Below are 21,040 nucleotides of genomic sequence, written 5' to 3'. Positions count from 1 at the left end.
GTTGTTAAAAAATAAATTACTGCATACAAATACTTTTAAAAAGGGCTGAAGCAAACTCGTCAACAAAAAGAATAAATATACAATTCCTACAAGTTCGAAGTCATTAGAGAAGCTTATGATTCATTTTTTTAATGTTAAAAATTCAAGAGGAGTTTAGGATCGTACAATGTTGATTTCCTTTAATGTAAATATCACACAATTATTATTATTATGACACGAGTAAAAACATTTTTTGTCACATTCAATTCTGAATTAAGTGGACACTCACAAAGGGAAAAGCAGAAAACCGCTGAAACTGGTATAGCTGCTTTCATCATCATAAACCCAGCTGTTCTCCCACAGCTGTGTGTACACTTCATCACCCTTTTCCAGTGAGAGAACAACACCATTGCTGCCGTTAGCATTGGTCTCAGGCTTCAGAAAAAACACAGAGCATTGGATTTGATCATTTTTATGGAGACTGACTGCCACTCTGTTAAAAGGGTGGGCATGAGCATAAAATCGGAAGAAATAGACTCCTTTCATTGGTGCTGTGAAAGTACCTGTGAGACACATACACATATGAATTCAGAAACAGTAAAGAAATGCCTTTAAGTTGATAACGATTTACTTTACACAACAATTAACATAATAAAGAAATGTGAACAGGACAGGTTACCAGTGTTGGAGTCGTATGCATTTCCAGTGTTTGTGAAAACTTTTTTGTAGATCAGGGTTTTCCGAGTTGCAAGGGGTCCAATTTTTTGGGATCCAGATGCCAAAAGTCCAGCTGAAAAGGCAACCTTTTTGGCTGTGAAAAGACAAGTGGACTTGCTTGGTTTTTTTGTCATATTTATTTTACACTTGCTTTTCAATGTAACATCAAAGAATAATTATTTCCATTTACCTTTATTCTCTGCCTGAATAGATTCAAGTGTATCACTTGAGGCTTTTGTAAAAATCCTTAAAGCTGTTCAAAATGAACATTTCATAATTGTGTTATAAAGCAACATTGGCTTTTATAATGTGTTGGGCAGGAAATGATTCAGCAAATCAATGTGTTTTGAAAATAATAGATGTAGATAAAAACTTTCATACCTTCATTCTCTCTCTTCAGTTCTATCAGTGTTTCCTCTGTGGCTCGCAGCCTTTCCTCGATGTCCTTTAGCTGTGCTGATGTAGTTAAATCGTGTGCCAGTGAGACGCCAACACAAAGCAATAAAAGCATCATCTTCATAGCTTTGTATGGCTGATTTTTATGTTGCATGTTGAATTTTGCATAGTTTTGGGGCAATACTGAACCACATGATGCTGTAAAAGTAAACATGACCCTTGTGTTGTTTGGACTTGCAACGCTGACTCAGAAAAGCTTTAGATTAATGTGTATTTAAGTGAGAAGATCAAATGTCACAAATAATAACTTTTGCAGGCAGCAATACCTCAACTCTGCACACTAATCAGTTTTCTTTCGGGTATATTCTTTATAGGAAAATGCCTCAATGTATAATCCTGTGCTTTGTGATGTGAAAGATTCCCATTCCCAGCTTGAAATTGGTGATTTGTTCAGAGACAAGATATTTTTATTTTATTTCAATAGTTATTAATTAGTTTAATATTGACACAAAATGTTTATAAAACTATAATATAGCCTAAAGTGATATGAAACTGAGCTGCATAAATATATTAAATGTAGGATATTTGAAAAGTGTACACTGTCTCCCAAGACATTAATTTAAAAAAGTTAAATGTTAAGTCTTTTGTCACTTTGAATATATGATTGCAGTGACCTCCATGCTCTATTTTTCAATGCCAAGGTAGCACAAAAAACCAATGTGCATAGGCCTACTTAATATAGCTAGTAGCCTAGCCTATAACTTGGAATGAAAATCATCAATAATAAAAATAAATAAATAATAGCTCAGGCTATAAAAAAGGCAGCACAATTGTGTGACGTCCGCGTAAAATGACTTGTTGCGGATTACATCTAGCATAATATTTAATTATAAATTTCTCGCGAAATAATTCACATAGTCTACTTTTCAAACATTCATGCGCCTGCTCCTCTATTGGATAAAAAGTTAATTTAGAGCGTGAGGTCACACTGTCGGTTGAAAGAAGAAGGAAAGAGCCCAACTTCCGGTATGGTGCGTTGCTCGCTGGCTTTGAACAGGGACCACAGGACATAACTGCCAGGAAAATGCGGTAGGCAGTTGTCATAACTGAAAGCGAAATAAAACGCAGCACATCTTAGTGTTATCATTATGACTTTAAAATAAATGTGGCAATTGGTTATATGGCCTAAGGGCTTTGTGACGAAAGCAATCGGGTTAGCTGATCATTCATCGATCGATCGCTATTAGGGAGTGCGCGAGCTCTGCGCGCGGTTGAACATGGGGACGAGATCGAGCCGTTTACACGAGGAAGCTGCTTCGACACCTTTCGATAAAGATGGTATCAAGAGAGAATCCTGCCGACGAATCCGAAGCACCAGGCCCACTAGTCTCATGGTGGAGTTCTCCGCGAGTTTTGATCATGACTCCGAGACGAACCACAGCCGGTCGGAGGAGGGTAGCGACTCGGATACCGGGCAGCAGGCGAGTAGCGAAGGCAGTCCCGCCGACCGCCACACATCACCGTCGCTGAGCAGCCAGGCCTCGCCGACGGAAGAGAACGGAGCAGATGAGAAACGCGAGGAGGATGACAGTCCTGGAGGCCCTGTGGGCGGAGAGGAAATAGGCCGTCCACCGCAACGCACTTTCTCGGAGCGTTTGCCCAGCGGTCGTCATTCTTCCACCGGCGGCGTCACGGCGAGGTCCGCCCGGCTGAGAGGGACCCACGCACGGCCAGTCTCCGAGGCGTGGATCGGCCTCTACAGGCTCAACAACCGCCACGGTGGTAAGTTAAAGAGCAGATTGTTTCGTTCCTTCGAAAGTCATTTCAAACGTTAAACCCTGTTAAATATCCGTACTGTCATTTAAACTTGCACAGTGAGTGATAGCCAAATATACAGTTAACGTTAACAGGGTTGACCGTAGCTCAACAGTTCAATATATTATATGTTAAGCCTAACGCCATATGTACTTAACCGTGTTACTTAAAAAGTATAGTTCAACCAAAACAATTCTGTCAATACTTATTTCATGTTGTTTAAGATCCACTTTACTTCAACAAAATATTTTAGTTAGAATGACTGCCCCAGTCAACGTTCACTGTCATTGTAAAATAAAGACCGCATTTGCCTCTCTACTGTTCATCTAGTTTTGTTTTTAACTAGTTAGCTTAATGAAAGTTTGGTAACACTTTGCATTAAGGTTCCATTTGTTAGCATTACTCAACTGGAACTAACATTGATTAATACTTATAAATCATTAATAAGTTAATGCTTTAACTTAAAGGACCTTCTTGAAAAGTGTTACTGAAAGTTTATGTACATAATAAAATAGACAACAAACCTAGGTTGACTGGTATTTAAGTGATTCTATTCTGTTTTAAAACATATAAAATATGGAAGGTGATTAAAATAGATTAATGGTTCTTCACGAGACTAATGAGCTTGTGGTGTAATTAGGCTTTGGGGACATTATAGACATTTCAGGCATTCCTGACAGGATGATCCATGATGGATTGAAGCGAAAAGACCAAAGGTAAATCCAGTTTACTAATGATGTCTGTGATCTCTTTTTTTTTTTTTTTTTACACTATATTGGTCAGATGGCCACTGTCCAGCCAGAGGGTCCAGAAAAGTGGGCCACATGGGTGGAAAAATCACCCGTCTGTTACTCTGACTGGCCTGCATGTCATGAAACGCTTTCTGTATCCATTTTGCATTGCTTAGTTTTAGTTTTTCTCTTTACCAGCTATTCGCTGTCCCTTCTGCACCAAGCCGTTCCCTGGAGGGCGGATCGAGGAACACCTTTTAAGTTGTCTAACTTCTCCACCTCTCCCTTATAACAGTAAGCATCCAATTAGTTTCTATCACCGTTTTTCTTTCAACTGCTAATATCTTAGTTATTAATTGTTGTATCTTATTTGGCCAACAGCGGATGTGCTAACTAAGGACAGTGGAGAGTGCTCTATCTGTCTCGAAGACCTTCTACAGGGAGAAACCATTGCTCGGCTGGCTTGCCTTTGCGTCTACCATAAGAGGTAATTGTAAATTACACTAAATAGGGATGTCAATTTGCATAAATTCCCATAATTGATTGTGTAAATGAACAATCGATTAATTGTTAACCAACCTTAAATCTGAAGCGGGTGGCGCTACTAAGTTATCACGTTACTTTACCGCTTGCTTAACCAACACAAAATAGGTGTCAATTTAAAGCTTAGAAGCTTGGCTTTACAGTAAATATAGGGAATATGAATATCACTTAACAAGTGCTTTTAAATTTGCTGGCATATTAGAAGTGCTCTATTTTCATAGCGTGAAAAAGTAATGTCAAATCATTGTACATAAAAGATAAACTTGTCATAAAAATGTTCAATGGTCTCAACTAGCAGAATACAAGCATATTTTTCTTAGTTTGAGACCAAACTATACCAAGTATTTGTATAAAAAGCGCTGCTGACGCACATGTAATTGATATACACATGATGAGATGCGTTTTTGTTTGTAACTTTGCGAAACAATAGTAAACCATTGTGGTGGTGGTCTCGAATGAGCCCAAACACATCATCACGGAGTGACACTTTTTTTTTTTTTTTTTTGCAGAACATATAATGTGGATAAAATGCTTGTAAATTGTGTAACTACGTAGTCTTTCCAGCTGCGCGCTCCATTGTGTGCCAATGGCGACCCAGGCCAACCCTTTTACTTCAGTGAAAGGAGGTCTCTTCTTCAGATACGGTGCAAGATGCGCAGACATTAGCTTTCACTCCACTGACAAGGAATGAAACATGGCTAGCTAGACACGATTTAGACCACTTTATCAAGTTTTGTTTTATAGAAAGCCTTTCTTTAAATTAAATTTCGTTTTGTATAAATTGTACCTTAATTTTAATCACTGTTTCATTAACTAATTGCCTGGAATTAATAAAGTAGCAAATATAGCAGACATATAATCAGGAGGACGTGGAAGCGCCGGTGCGGTCTCTTGCGCGTGAACTGGAGCTCGTCTCATAAATGAACCGAAACTCGGCGTAGGCTAGGCCTAAATGTCTACTTTTAAACAAAATTCAAAACGAAATGATAAAATTTTAGGCTACAGTAGCCTAGTCAGGTAAAGTCAGGTTTGCCGATGTGCGTTATAGTCTATTTACTTATTTATATTATCCCTGTGCGCCGATCAGAGACGGAGTTCACTGCTAATATTCTGGGGATACAACATAGCCAATAGGCTATACCAGGGACTTAAGCCTTTAAATATCTATGCTGCATTGGATCAGTGTTCTTTCTAGCACAGCCAAGAGCTTTCTAGCCTCGCGGCAGCAGCGCCTCGCATTGCTCATAGACCTTAAAACAGTCAGCGGTTGCAACACAGAATGCGGTTTTGAAAATTGATCAAAAAACGTTGGTGCGGGTGGATGGCAGACAGATGATGAGTTTTGTGATGCGGTTGCGGATGAAATAATAATAGCCCATCCGCGCATCTCTAATACGAATGGAATGTTATTATGTGTCATGGAACATTGCGCTCCTCAACTCGCGAAAGGTCGGATTTGCTCCATCTTTTGATAAGTTTTGTTTAGAAAACCTTGAATCCATGTAAGACACAATATCATTAGACAATCCATGTCATTAGAATCAATGAATCCATGTCATTAGACGTAACGTGCACACATGTGCAGGCCAATGTTTTTTTGGGGGGGGGGTTTGTTTTTGCGGTGATGACTGTGACGAGCTCACACCCGCGATTGGAGTCACGTGATTGCGGTAATGCAGAGATGGGGGACTCGAGTCACATGACTTGACTCGAGTCGCAAATTTAAGGACTTGAGACTTGCTTGACTAAATTAAGAAAATGACTTGACTTGACTGACTTGAGATCAAGTGACTCGAGACTTGACTTGACTTCAACTGTATGACTCGAAAATGACTTCATATACATTCTTATATAAATCATTGCAACATCAATTCAATTGATGAACAAAATGAAAGCAACGGATAGGGCTGTCGCGATAACCGCAATATTGCAGTACCGCGCTACTGACAGGCCAACCGCAGAGGAATGCAAGTAACCGCAGCAACCGCGAACCGTGTTTTCTTTTTTCGTAAGGCCACCCTTCGTAGTTCGTACCATGTGTATTGAATGTTAAATAAGTTAATAATGATAACAAGACTGTTTATCATGGTGATTTGTACAGAGGATTCGTGGATTTGGACTTAAGCCTAAACAGACAGTGTATGTGTTCGACTGAGCGCGCGCGATTACCTGCGTCTGTCTTTGAAGTCAAGTCATGTATATTCGTGAAAAGATTGCCGTTTCCAAGGAAACTAAATATTTGTCGTAGGCTATCATCCTTTTAACGTGTAAGGGTATATGCCATGAATGGCGTCAGCGCTGGTCAGCATTACACAGCGCGAGGAAGCCGTGGGGGGAAAGCAGCGAGTCACGCATTGAATCAATGCCATTGGTCTCTATTAAGTGAAGCATTGCTTCAGCTTTGCCCAAAAGTGAAGCATTGCTGGCCAGCTGAGCCTTGAAAAGTGGAGCTCAAAGTTAAAAAATAATGAACACCTTGTTTCATTACATCTATTGTAATAGATGTAATGAATCAGCTTTTAAGGAATCAGCTTTTTGAACGTTTTTGTTGAACGGTTTAATGACTCACTCCGTTGGCGTAACAACTTCATGCTGAGTGACAGTCTTTCAATGCGCAGAGACGCTGTTTAGTTACAGTTACATTGGTTACATTGTTTTTGTGTATGCTGACCACATCATAACACGTATTTATATAGCAACAAATAAATAAATGGCGGTAAAACCGCATATCGCGCTATTGAGCCACTCAAAATTACCGCAAGGGAAATTCCTTCACCGCGACAGCCCTAGCAACGGAACCATTGACGCCTGTCATCAGATTCTGTGCAATTGCGTGACGCTGCACAGAAAAAACATACACCTCAGTGAGCGCGCTCAATACAAAAACATCTCCCAGCATCGCTTCTTTTTTGATAAACTGAAAATTGACCACCAGAAATTGACCATATTCACACAACAAGATTTGCTGTACGCATAATAACTGGCAATGGATATCGGACACGACCACCACAACCTCGAACTTCATTCACGACATCTAAAAGTGGCTTGTTTAACCTGTTTGTTATAGTTAATTTGACTAACGTTAAATCTAGAAAGAATAGTGATCAAAACAGCATGCCTCTTTATACAATATTATGTTTTCAAATGTAGCTTAAGGCTACCAATAGATTCAAATGATAATTAATGGTGGCATATGTTTTGTAAAACGTGCATAAATGCACACAGACATTTGCCACAGTTTCTTTCAAATCATGCTTTAAATCCAAACATGTTGCTCTTTCCAATGACGAAAAACAGCATAGAAAACTGTTAATGATGTTTTGTCGTGTTGTATGTGTCTCTTGAAGCAGGGTCAGATGTTATCAGGGGGTTGGGGGGCAAAATGCCAGCAGAATTAATATGCTCCCAAAATTCAAGTTGTGGAAAAAATGTCCTTAGTATGAGTTATTTTTATATTTATAACATGAAAATATTTCCAGAATATTGGCGCGATTGCAGATAATGTGATAATGATTTTATACAACAGTTCAATTAACAAAGAGTGAATATTGTGGTGACATTTTAGACGTAATATTGTAAATATTCTCTGTTTTTGCTCTATTTCTCCAATGACAGTAGTTCCAAACAAGCCACAGAAAAAGAGTTGTGCATATCTGAACAAATCCGAGGCTTTTGTGATTCAGTGACCTAGCTGCTTAGTTCCAGAATGAATCTGCCATTTTGAACGAATCAGTTGAATGAATGCTTCTATGACTCGTTCATCAAGACGGCGATTTAGCGCCACCTATTGGCGGTTTTAATTTCATAATAAAAAATATATTATTTTTTTTTTTTGCATCTATTTTTTTCTATATTAAAATGATTATATTTAAATAATTAATCTCATAACATTTATTTATGGTGTTGTAATTATAGTGTAAATGCATGGTTAGAAAAAAATGCCCCTGGAAATCAATTTAAGGGGTCAAATATGGGCTATTAATGGGAAAGTTAATGTCTGCCGGTGATATTGCATAAAAAAAATATATAAGCAAAGTTAAACACATGACATTTACTATAAAACCAATATAATTAATGCATTACACTTGTGAATTTACATTCAAATGTTTTATCTTCAACATTTTTCATATAATTGTTATTATAATAAGAATTCCAAATTTTGATAATCATAAATACATGCTGTAATAAATTATATGAATATTATTAATATTACGATATAAATGTATAAGAAAGGTAATCATGGTAATCAAAAATAAATAAGGTTGAGGCCAAACTTTTTTTCTGGTTGGTATTGTAACTTGACTTGGACTTGACCCTTAGCAGGACCAGACTTGACTTGCTTGAAGTGAACCATTGACTTGACTTGGTTTGTGTGTACTGCGACTTAGACTTGCTTGAGACTTGATGGTATGGGACTTGAGACTTACTTGTGACTTGAACATGTGTGACTTACTCCCCCCTCTGCGGTAATGCGGTAACCGTCCCAGTCCCACCCCTAGAACCCATTATAATCAGTGATGTTGTCTATACTGGATGCGACGCGGCAAATTTTAGACAGTAAACTGATGCCTCGTTCTATTTATGATGTACTGACGCGAAGGACAAATGCTTTGAACGGGCGCTTTGCCGCATCCAGGGTAAACAGCTGTTGTGACCCGAGCGATAACAGCCGCGTCCGGTGTAGACAACAACATTTATTTATAAAACACATTTAAACACAATATAGATTGATCCAAAGTGCTGTACAAAGTACAAAGCAGGTCTACACTATAAAAAACAACAATTGCAGGTTTCCAAAAGCTAAAGAATTAAAAATGCATTTAAGAGTAGATTTAAAAATGTCCAAATGAAGGAGCAGACCTTACATGATAAGGGAGAGCATTCCAAAGCTTTGGGCCAGCCACAGAAAAAAAAGCCCCGATCACCCTTTGGTCTGTAGCGATGCTGTGAGACATTTAAGAGCAAGTGATTGGAAGATCAAGTGCCCTAGCAGAACAGTATGGCACAGTCTTAAAGCCAATTCTGCCTATAACTATACGCTACATCAATATTCCAATAATTTATATAATTATATACACTTTATATTGAGTGTTATTATAACACTTTTTGCATAACGAGTAGTTTCACGTTTAGTACATTTTGCTGACTAATTCAAAATGGTATTTAAGAAAGTACTGTACATATGTAATTAAACATGTTTTCATTATATTAATATCGGCTTCGGCCCCCAAAAATCCATATCGGTCGGGCTCTTGTTTTCGACTTGTAAGTTCCGCTGTGCAGCCCGATCGGTGTACGACATCAAAGTACCGTGAGGGCAAATAGAGAGCAGTCTGTGTAATAACCACAGCATGCTCGCTTCATTTTTCCACGCGTGTCTGCTGCACGTAAGCCGCACGCCCCTCAAAACGATGCACTCCAATGATGACCTTGCAAACCGAACCTCAGTCATTATCAACAATTAATCGATTGTTGGTTAATCGTTAGGATCTGTTACGCTAACCACTCTTTTAAAATAATTAAAAAATCATAAATTTGATGTACAAATGAATGCTTTCAAATATGTAATGGTGGATATTTCTCTAAATAGCTGCATTGACACTTGGAGCAAAGTGAAGCCATGCTGCCCTGAGCATCCTTTTGATTGATTCATGTTCACGTGCAATGACAATGACTCAGGTGAGCTTGTTTGTTCTAGTAGATTTATTTTTTGTAATGGAAAAATCCTTTCAAAATGTCATGATTTACTTTCCTTCATTTTGTTCAAAACATGTATGACGTTCTTCTGCATATATAAATATTTTTTCAATAATCAACATTAGACTCCAATGTCTGATTGTATTGACCACAATTTTTCAAAATATCTATTATTTTATGTTCCAGAAAAAATGCATTCAAATGTGTTAACGTTTTTGAGTGAACTATAACTTTTATTTCATTTTTGTTTTTATATTTCTTCTAACTTTTTATTTTTTGCTTCTTTTTAGGAGACTATACCCCCCTGGCAGGTGCATATATTTTCTGATGAGATGATTGAGAGAAAGACACAAAGAAACAAAAACAAATAACAAGCATCAACACTTGTGGTCAGCTTAATCAGTCTGGCCCTGAGTGAGCCTGGCTTTAACTATCTGATGTGACTCTTGAGACTTGGCTTTTCTCTGCTCTACAGCACCTGTGCAAACGCCGGGTTTGCTCTGCTTGCCTATTTAGCTCTTTAACTTTAAAACTCAAGAGTGAAACTGGTAAACTGAAAATAACTTTGAAAAAGAATCATATGTAAATATGGAGCGAAAAGTTACACATGGAACGCCTCTCCGCGTGGATGGACATCTTGATCTCCCGCTGTGGGGTGGCGTTTGGGTTCTTTTACCATGGAAACGTGGCGATCTGTCATTTATGCTGGGCTTAGCATTTGGTTTTGTGCAGCCTGCTGGGGTTGCTTTGGCTGAATGAACTATTTGAGTTTGTTGGGCAGATCCCGAATGAACGCAAATGAGTTGTACATGCGTAAATATTGCACAGGATTAGTTAAGAGGCATGATGTTTTATATTTCGAATGATACAAAATGTTTTTGGTATTAATCTATTTTGTTGACCCTTTTCCCTTTTCGTTACTATGGGAACATTTCAGAGGCAGAGTGAAATTTCCAATAGATTAATTTGATCGAAACTACCATGAATAGTGACTTTAATCCATCATTGAGGCTAAACTCTCATTACCACATCAAGCTCTTTTAACCTCTTGATCTGATTGATTTTACTTAATTGAACTGTAGATTTGTTAACAGATCAGAGCAATACTTCCACTAGATAGATAAATGGAAGTGTTACAGGTTGCGGTGAAGTGTGTGTTTAAGTGTGTACTCAAATGCAGAAGATTTTGACTGATGACCTGACTCTATATTACTACTCTTGGAGGGAAAGTTGTGTGCAGGAGATGAAATTGCTTTTCTGCGTCTCAGACGTGGTCTGCTAAAGAAATCCAGTCCCTTTACACCAGGCCTTCTCTGCATTGAATGAGGCCATCTGTGGTGTGGAGATGTATGTCAGGCGCAGTAATGCCATATGGCGCATGCTTTGCCTGAAGATGGTGATTGAGAACAGATGAGGGGTAATTATGACGATGTCATCGACCCCCCCTTGGAATGAACAATGGAAAGGTAATTTCTTTAGACAGCCCTACACAGAGATGCATGATAAATATTTTGAGAGGATTTGTTTTACGTGTTTTGAGGCTTATGAGGTTATTTGATTGTGGGGTTACGTTCATTATTGTGTTGTCTTGTAGCAGTCAGTTGGTCTGTTACCTTTTTGCCTTAGCGCAAGAATTCATATTTTGAGTGGTAATACCTTTGAATGGTGATTTCCTTGCCTCATCAGAGAGGTGTCATCTTCTACCTTTGAAAGTATTGCAATTTGTTTCCTTTACATGACAGTCTAACGGTTCTTTCCAATTGAAAACACAAGAAATGTCAAGTGTGTCGGTGTGGGTCAAATGCAAGAGTCATTTTTACAGTTACACTTATGTTTTGTGTTGGTGTAGTACATTGTGGAGTGGAGGAAGGTAATGTCAGAATATTTTGACAATCTTTTAAGCTCTGTAAGTTAGCTTTTGCCCTTTAACTTATGCGGTGCCATACCTTAATATCCATATTTACTAAACTAACCTGGGGCGTAGCTAACTCCTAAGGTGGTTTGATTCTTTTTCTTGAAATATTATATATATATACACAGTATAAATGCTATAGAAAGTTCTGTAATTATTCAGTGCTAAGGGTCTTTACCCACTTGATCCTGTGTTTTGACAGTTGTCGATCAAATATGAATGAGTTGGGAATGTTTTTTAGGTCAATATGATTTGCAAATATTCTCATCCCCAAACATGGACAATCTGCCTTCATTCTGCTAAAGAATAATTGAGTATTTATTTATTAAAGTGTAAATATGTGTCGCATTTCAAAATGGCTTTGTCTTTTGTTTTTCCATGATGCTGTTTCTATGCCTAAATCTTTTGTATGTCTGAAAAATTGGTTTTATATGTATTTTTTACAATAAATATGCTTAAGTGTGAGTGTGCTTTGGATCATCTTTTCTTATGTTTCCATGCTTTGTTTTAAAAGATTGGAGACTCTAAATTGATTTTGTAGTGCAGTTGCACATTCATTTCATCTTAGTTTTAATAGTAAACATTTTGAATTCTGTTAAAAAGGAAGCCCTTGTGCTTGAGTTATGAAGTGTCAAAATCTTGAATAACCTACATTTCAACAGCTCTTGTTGCACTTGCATTTTGTGGTTCAATGTGTGAAACTTATCTCTGTTCTGACCCCCCCCCACACACACACACACACACACACACAGACCAACAAACATGATCAAAGTATACTTTACTTTTTCCCTACTTTTGTGTAAGAATACAAAGAGAGAATAAAACTGCTAAAAGATTGCACATAAGAATTATAGTCATTTTATGAGTACACCATTAAAATGTACAGAGAATGTACTGAGTAGGGAAGCCAATTATGTGCAATCAACTTCTTCACAGCAGATTTTCCACACTGGGTTTTTTGTAAATGATGTAAGCAGAGGATGTGGAACCTACTTCAGCTTGTGTGAAACAGGTGAAGCATTAAACATCTGAGAGCTCTGTGTTTAGACAAGGCAACACTAAGGAGAAGGTAAGCTTCCCCCCTGTTTTTTCTAATATAAAATATTTGAATTAGTTAATGCCCATGCAGAAATTGATTGTTTTAAAGAGAAAAAACAGACTACTTATCTGCAAAGTAAACCTGATCTAATTATAATCAGTAGACTATTTAAAATAAAGTGATAACATCAACTGAAATACAAATGAGAACAAAAAACTTTTAACACTGGATATGCACTCAATTGCTCAAATGTCTCTACTCAACTTTTAGACAACAAATTGAGGATTTGGCCCATTTTAATCCACTCAGCATTTCCAATTCAAATGAACTGCAATACTAGTGATTTAGGTGAAATCAGCATGCTAGAGTGATACAGTTTAGGATATGCAGTCTAAAGCATTTTCTGTGCAATCACCCTAATGGAAAAGTTTTCGGAAAAAATGGGATTTTTGAAAATGTTCTCATCTTGTCTTTTCTTAATTAAAAGAGTTAATTAAAAAGACTTAAAAGAATATTAAAGCATAATTATATTCCTTTTTAGTGGAAATGTTAATATAGGCTATAATTTTAAAATCATATACTATTTATCACAGTATTTGTGCAGTGATTTATTTTCAACCGCTTTTTAAAAAATATATCTGTAGTCTTAATACAAATATATTAATGATACATTTACTTTTTTTTTTAAAAAGTATACTATTATTTATATACTTTTTGGCAGACATGTTTCATATGCTAACACGCAGGTTCTGAACTCTTGCCCTCGAGATCCACTTACCTGCAGTTATCTCCAACCTTGATCAAATTCACCTGCCTATATTTTTCTAGTATGCTAACAAACTCTGTCTAAAATTGTTTTAGTTAGTTGTGAAGGAAATGATAAAAAAAAAATTACTATTTCCTGTGTCCCCTATCTAAAAAAAAAAAAGTGCCATATTTCACTTGCCATTATCTTATTTGTATACTGCTCAGGTTATTTTTCAATGTATTTCGAAATCTGCTGTTGGCATATCAAATACAACTATTACAAACCACATAACAACAAACAAACACTGTAGACATCTCGTTTTCCTGTACACTGAGGCTTTTTCTTATCCCTATTTGGTTGCACATAGATGCTTAAAATTCACTTCTACCCCAATGTTAAAAGCTCATTTCCTGTTTTGACAATACAATACAATCCCATCTAACCACGTCTTGTTTAGGATGACGGACGTAGAGAGCCAAAAAGTTCAGAGTGGCCCTAGCCATGCAACAGCACCAATGTATCCGTCCCCTCCATACATGCCCCCTCCTTATCCTACGGGCCCTGTCATGTACCCCCAACCTGTTCCTGCACAAGTTGGCTTTATCCCACCCGATCTGCCACCGGAAGAGGCAGGCGTCAGCAAAACAGAAGACCCAAAACCAGCAGGTACTCCACTGTTTACAATATCCATTTAACATTTACTTTATTATAAAGGCAAAATCAAACAATCTGAGCTACGTTTGAGATATTTTAGAGGACGATAGCCATCTAATGACATGGAAGGTATCGCAAAAATGTTTTTTCTTCTTTAATACAGATGTATTTCCACCTGAGGAACCGTTCTTGTCATCATTTGAGGATGACACTATTCGGAAAGCGTTTATCAGAAAGGTGAGAATCTCTTGTCGTTTGCCAGCTACAATAAATGTAATGATTGCTCTGAACAGTTAGTCCTCATGTCATTTCCAATCTATCTTTCCACCCACAGGTGTTCAGTGTGGTAACAATTCAGTTACTAGTCACGTTCACTGTAGTCTGTGTGTTCACCTTCTCAAAAACAGTCAAGACTGCAGTTCAGGGTAACATCTGGGTGTACCTCAGTTCATACATTATCTTTGCAGTGGTGGCCATGTGTCTTGCCTTGTGCTCCAAATTCAGTCGCACACATCCCTGGAACCTGTTGGGACTGGTGAGTGTCTGTGTATGAATATGTCGGTTGCACTTTATTTTACAGAATGTGGACTTACATGTACTTACCTAAGAAAGTACTTTAAGGTAACTACATGGGTTAATAGGTTCAGGGTTAGTAGTACCTAGTTATTACGGAGTTATTGCAATTACTATAAGTGCATGTACATGGGGAACAGTACTGTAAAATAAAGTGCTACCAATGTCTTTATGTTTTGCATTACATGTAGAACATTACTGCAACCCAGAAAAGTCACCTACAGTTAGAAGACGAAGAACGGATTCGGAATAGAGTGCAACGGTCAGGTTCTGGAAGTAAAAATCTCCCATAGGAAAATCGATTTTGAATGGTAACTTGTAGACAGATCTACTGTGAGCAACAAAGTTGTTTATCAATGGTGTATGCTTTTGTTAAAGACATCAGCCCAAATTATTTCAACTTACACTTTTCAAATAATCGTGTTCAATCATGGCCTAATGGTAACAGAGTTGGACTGGTGACCCAAAGGTTGCTGGTTCGATTCCAGTACCGGCAGGAATATGACTGAGGTGTCCTTGAGCAAGGCACCTAACCCCCAATCGCTCCCCGGGCGCCACTCAAGGCTGCCCGCTGCTCCGGGTGTGTGTATCCACGTTTGCAGTGTGTGTGTCTGCACTACTCACTATTCTGCTCCTAATGTGTGTGCACTTACTTGGATGGGTTAAATGCAGAGGTCAAATTCCAAGTATGGGTTACCATACTTGGCCATCACGTGTCACTTTCACTTTCACTCTCATCAATCACTCATCCATGAGGCACTGCAAATGACGTAGAGCCAGTTTCCCTACACTAAAGTTATTAATATTATGCATATTTTGCAATAAATGTCAAATATATTGTTTCTATATAGCCTATTCAACATCTTCAAATCAATAGTTTATTATTTCTACAGTATTTTTAATTAAATTATGCCATTCTTAGTGCTTCATGGGATAGTACTGTCTACCTTTGTATTTTTGCTTCAAATCAAAGTTTGTAATGTTGCGATTCACCTTGTTCCTATTGGTTTGGTTAATGGCTTAAAACTATTAAATGAAGTTTAATTTAAATTCCCTTCCAGAACCAAGGCAGCTAAAAAAAAAAGTGAACTGGCACACTGTTGTAGCTACTCTCTGCTTCTCCATATTCCGTGTGAAAGATTAGTTTGAAAACTGGCTGTGGATTTGAACTCTCTTTGAAAGGCAGCATTTCAGTGAACTATTAACCAAGTTGGTTCCTACTCTTGGTTCCTCTTGAATCTTCCCCAAAATTAAGTTGCTTACTTTATAACACTCTATAGGTTTACCCAGGACAAAACCTCCTTCCCTCAAGTTAACCATTAGTTATTTTCACTCTCACAAACTGGTACAGCCTGTAGACAACTTCCTTTGTATAAAGTTCATTTCATTAAGTTCATTCAAGCTACATTTAGGCTATATAAAAAAAAAATATTAAAAATGTATGTGAGCAATGAGCTGTTATGTAGGCTACAGTCCGCCAGTCATTATCTCAAAATAAACGGTGAAGAGGGTTATTTTTGTTATGGCAGACTGTACATTATCTTGCTTATTATGCCTGCTTGCCAAATGAACATACATGGATATGAATTTTTTAAAGAATTTCCGCCAGATTCACAACATTAGCCTATTTGCACTCACCTTCGTTCTAATTGATCCAGTTAATAAATCAAGATTTTTGTAAATGAGAGAGCGCGTAGTATTTTGCTTAAATACATAGCATGCACAATTGTCCATGTAAGGACCTTCTTCAAAGTTATTTCTGCTCGCTCCTGCTATTTCTCGCCCTTGCGATTGCCCTTTAGCGCATGCGCAACAAGATAGTCACAAAAAGTGCGCCTATGTCAAAATCACTTACATCACATTTTTAGATGAAACAAGTTCGTGTTTCGGACCTCAAATTCTCAATGATCTATACAGGCTAAATTTTTTGCCATGCCATCATTTTTAATTGGTAGCCTACTTAGTTTTTCGTGTGGTTTCAGTTGGTTCTGCAATGTGTATTAAACAATAAATTAATAAAGAAGATAATTAAAGAATAAATTTGATCGCTATTTGATTAGTGAATTAGACCCATTGGCCTCCCTTCAATATTATCATTATACACATGGTTCTTGAACAGAAATCAGAGTGCAGTCAATACTTTCATATTTTCACCTTTCATGCAACATGTCTTTGTATTGCCTGCAGTCAGTGGTCACACTGAGTCTGTCCTACATGGTGGGAACTGTAGCCTCATTTCACAACACAGAAGCTGTGGTGATCGCTTTAGGATCAACTCTGGTCATCTCATTCACCATCATCATCTTTTCTGCCCAGGTATGTTCAGTTCCTCTATAAATCAGGGGTTTTCAAACTGGGGTCCGGGGACCCTCAAGGGGATGCTAGGGGGTCCGTTGAAAAGTTTAATGTAAAACATGTAAAAAATCTAAATGCATAAAATAATACATAAATAATTTTGATTAAAATAAAAAAAAAATGAATAAATGAGTTTGTAATAATGTAATGGATGGATGGATAGATATTTTCAAATTGATTAGGCCCACAAATTTTCCACTGAATAAATTGTCTTTATGAAAATATAGTTGCCTTTTAGATTTTAGAATTATCATATTTTGGGATCTGTGGCACTTAAAATATTAAAAACGCCTGCTGTAAATTACACTAATCTGACGTAAAATCATTTGATTAAAAATGCAACTTAAAACACCAAAATCTTCTAAAAAATGCATTAGTTTATGTAAAACCCTGTAAAAAAAAAAAAAAAAAAACGGAAAAATGTATAAATGCTTGACCTGAGCTTATATAGTTGCTCTGCCAGTTCTTTTCTTTTCCAGTTAAGTCATTCTGATTTGCTGTGATTCTTTCAGACTCGTTTGGACTTCACCATTTGTAACGGCATTCTGCTTATACTGGCCATTGACTTACTCATGTTTGGATTCTTCAGCATCTTTTTCTACTCCCGTGTTCTGCAAATTCTCTACGGATGTCTGGGAGCCCTTCTTTACGCTTTGGTAAAGCATAATTAATATTCTGAAACTATATGTAAGTGCTTAATAATTACATAATTTCCTTCTCAATGTTATCAATGTTTCTCTTTCCCTCTCCTGTAGTTCCTGGCAGTGGACTGTCAGTTGGTGATGGGGAGGCAAAAATACAGCCTTAATCCTGAAGAGTATGTCTTCGCTGCCTTAATTATCTACCTGGATATCATTATGATATTCCTCTACATACTTATGATTATGGGCGGAGGCTCCAAAAATTAAACACACACATGCACAGTCTGCACATGCCTGGATTAAATTTAACCTTTCGACTTCAAATATTCTCATATCACATGCCCGCTTTGCCCCCTATTTGTTCCACTTTCTTTTTCTTTTATTTTTTGGGAGATAATCGTGTAATCGATAATTTGTTGATCACAATAACTTTTTTTAGGTCTGCTAAATGACTTGAATCCTAAAGACTTCTACTACGGTGACAAACACCCTTATGATGTGAATCATGAAATACTTTAACATTCATACACCCCTGTAATAATATGACTGCTTTCTTATTTATGCTTTTAATTAAATCAATAAAGTGTTTTGTCAACAACAACAAAAAAGTTTAGAATGCATGTTTAAAGGAAAATATACTCAAATCTTTTAGCCTACACGTTGCATATAAATCTAATACATGTTATTTTGATTATCAATAATAATATACTAATCCTCTTACATTAACAGTCAAAAAAATTAACAACTTCACCAAAAATTTCTAATTAGTCTAATATACACTGTCTGTGTACAAAATCACATGCTCTCTTGAGCAGTTTTTTTGAATACGTAATTACACGACCGCTAAAAAAAGTATGTACTACATTTACCATGCTGTCATTATCATGAGACCTACCAGTCCAGCGTCAGTTACGTCGCATCACTGCCATTCCCAGATCCTCTTCTGTGGCCTCACTTATTCCATATAATATTATTAAAAAGATTGGAGGTTTAAATTTTTTGTTATTATGTGATTACTCCATTAGTAAACTGCCTGTGACATTATCCAATTTCTACCAGCAAGCTCTCAAGGCCTGGAAGTTATGTTATGTACATAACTTTCCCCCACATAAAGCAATCTTGTGGAATAATGCTTGTATTACAGTAAATCGGAAATCCCTTTATTTACAGAGTTGGAAAGACAAAGGAATTTACCTTTTATCTGACCTTTTAGATCAGTCAGCTCAGTTTCTTTCTTATGAAAGTTTTATGAATAAGTGGGCATTTCCTATTAAATATAGAGAATATTATTCTGTGATAAAAGCCATTCCCACAGGTCTAATGATGTTAATGAGGAGCCATATGTTGTCCCTTAACATATGTAGAAGTGATCCTGTACTTTATTTAAATGGTGTGGACCTTAATAGTAAAAAGTGCTCCAATAAATTTATTAGAAATATATTTTATAAAAATAGGTCTTTTCAGCCTAGAGGGAAATTTTTCTGGAATATTTGCTTCCCAGAGATTATCTGGAAAAAAGCTTGGTTGCTTCCATTTCGGTTTTGCATACCTAACAAATATAGAGAAATACATTTAAAAATACTTCATAACATTTATGTTAGTAATTACACTTTATCGAAATTTATGGAGATTGATGAGAATTGTTCATTTTGTCTGAATCAGCCAGAAAAAACTCTACATCTTTTTTTTGAATGTCATCATTCTAAAAAATTTTGGGAAAATTTAACTATATATTTTCAACGGAAATCAGGTCATAATTTTGTATTAACACCCAAAGATGTTATCATATATTTTGAGTCAAAAACTAGGTCTGTAAATTTTATGATTAATCTTATGATTTTATTAGGTAAATTTCACATTCATAAGAGTAAATTCAATAATTCTAAGCCTTGTTTGAAGGTTTTTTTGACTGATTTTATGTTGTATATTGAGTCTCTTAAATGTATAGATAATAAGAAATGCACTGATACAATTGTATTTGCCAAAGAATTGAAGATAATTGAACAGTGAAGATTTATATGATGTTTCTCTTTTTCTTCAATACTGATTACTGGTTTGTAACTTTCTCGTAGCTATTATATTATACAAATAGTTAAACCTAGCCCCTTTATTTAAATTTTATTTTTTATATATTTTTTCATTTTTTCTTTATATTTTAGTTTAGTTTCTTACTTATGTTAAACTAACTTTGGAAATTCTTGGATTGTTGTCTTTTTGGATGTCATGTTATTGTTTGTATGTTATGTCTAATAAAAAATAAAAAAATAAAAAAAATCTTCTGTGGCCTCACGGGATAGTAAAGTGTCCATCGTATGCACACTTATGAATCTCGACGGAAGTAGAGGTGTCAGATGTCATCCGGGTACTTTGGTCATAATGTTTTGTATACGAAATGTATCTTCGTTTTACATTCAATACCATTAATGAGTTGAATGTAAAGAATTAGACTCTCTGCCCTGCCATAGTGTGAAGAAGATAACATGGAACTAATAAGTGGTTTTGCATTAAGAAGTGAACGTGCCTTTGCTGTTGCGGCCCCTAAACTCTGGAACAGGTTAACAGTTCACAATAGATTTGCTCCTACATTACAGATTTTTAAATCTTTGCTTAAAACTCAATTTTCCATTGCGTTAATGTTCCTTTGTGATTATTTTTGTATTTGACTTCTGTTAGTATTTTAATTTACTTAATTTTCTTTTGCAATTTAGTTTGAAAATTGTCTCTGATTTTATTTGTGAAATGAGTTTTCTACTGCTTTTGCTTGTATTTCTTTTATCCGATGTTGTGAAGCACATTGGTAAGCTGCTGCTGTTTTAATTGTGCTATATAAATAAACCAAACTTGAAACTTGGTTGGGCAGGGTAATGATATTCATTGTAGTAGAGGGTGTAGCCACCTTTTCCTCATGTCTTTCAAAATCTTTGTGCTTTTATTTCTTCCACTGAACACAAAAGAAAGATTCTAAAGAATCTGCCATACAATGACAGTTTACAGTTCCATGTGTGCCAAGTTTCAAACAAGACAACAAAGAGAAGAGAAGATTTTCAGCAAAATAACTTCTTATGACTTGAAATTTAGCGCACAAATCAGATGGACTTTACTTCCATGGTGGACTTATGGTGTTTTTGTCCTTTTTGGAGCATGAAAGTGCTTTTAAACAAGTCTACTACACCTGGAGAAAGTTATCCGTTAGCATTATCATTCATCTCAATGTCCAGCTCAGTCAGATATGAAACTATT

General features: G+C 36.6%; 3 protein-coding genes across 3 annotated transcripts; 2 read left to right on the top strand and 1 right to left on the bottom strand.

The window, feature by feature from the left end:
• Positions 1-152: 152 nt before the first annotated feature.
• cbln13 (cerebellin 13) lies at positions 153-1,282 on the bottom strand. Its single transcript, XM_077232536.1, has 4 exons — positions 1,078-1,282; positions 887-949; positions 659-790; positions 153-542 (listed from the first exon to the last, which is right to left on the bottom strand). Exons 1-4 carry the CDS (start codon positions 1,244-1,246, stop codon positions 265-267), a joined length of 642 nt encoding a protein of 213 aa, XP_077088651.1. The 5' UTR covers positions 1,247-1,282; the 3' UTR covers positions 153-264.
• LOC143740533 (uncharacterized) lies at positions 1,154-12,255 on the top strand. The gene is made up of 5 exons (XM_077232534.1): positions 1,154-2,874; positions 3,837-3,932; positions 4,020-4,125; positions 9,772-9,860; positions 10,169-12,255. Exons 1-4 carry the CDS (start codon positions 2,370-2,372, stop codon positions 9,827-9,829), a joined length of 765 nt encoding a protein of 254 aa, XP_077088649.1. The 5' UTR covers positions 1,154-2,369; the 3' UTR covers positions 9,830-9,860; positions 10,169-12,255.
• Positions 12,256-12,725: 470 nt separating this feature from the next.
• Positions 12,726-18,408, top strand: LOC143740517 (protein lifeguard 1). The gene is made up of 7 exons (XM_077232533.1): positions 12,726-12,859; positions 14,035-14,243; positions 14,395-14,468; positions 14,566-14,766; positions 16,992-17,120; positions 17,672-17,815; positions 17,915-18,408. The coding sequence occupies exons 2-7, from the start codon at positions 14,036-14,038 to the stop codon at positions 18,065-18,067; spliced, it is 909 nt and encodes a 302-aa protein (XP_077088648.1). The 5' UTR covers positions 12,726-12,859; position 14,035; the 3' UTR covers positions 18,068-18,408.
• Positions 18,409-21,040: the final 2,632 nt, after the last annotated feature.

The sequence above is a fragment of the Siphateles boraxobius genome, unplaced genomic scaffold, assembly GCF_051911475.1.
Source record: "Siphateles boraxobius isolate OS27281-9 unplaced genomic scaffold, OSU_SipBor_1 1, whole genome shotgun sequence".
Taxonomy (NCBI): Eukaryota; Metazoa; Chordata; class Actinopteri; order Cypriniformes; family Leuciscidae; genus Siphateles; species Siphateles boraxobius.
The sequence above is the reverse complement of the archived record's forward strand: the minus strand, read 5'-3'. Positions and strand labels throughout refer to the sequence as shown.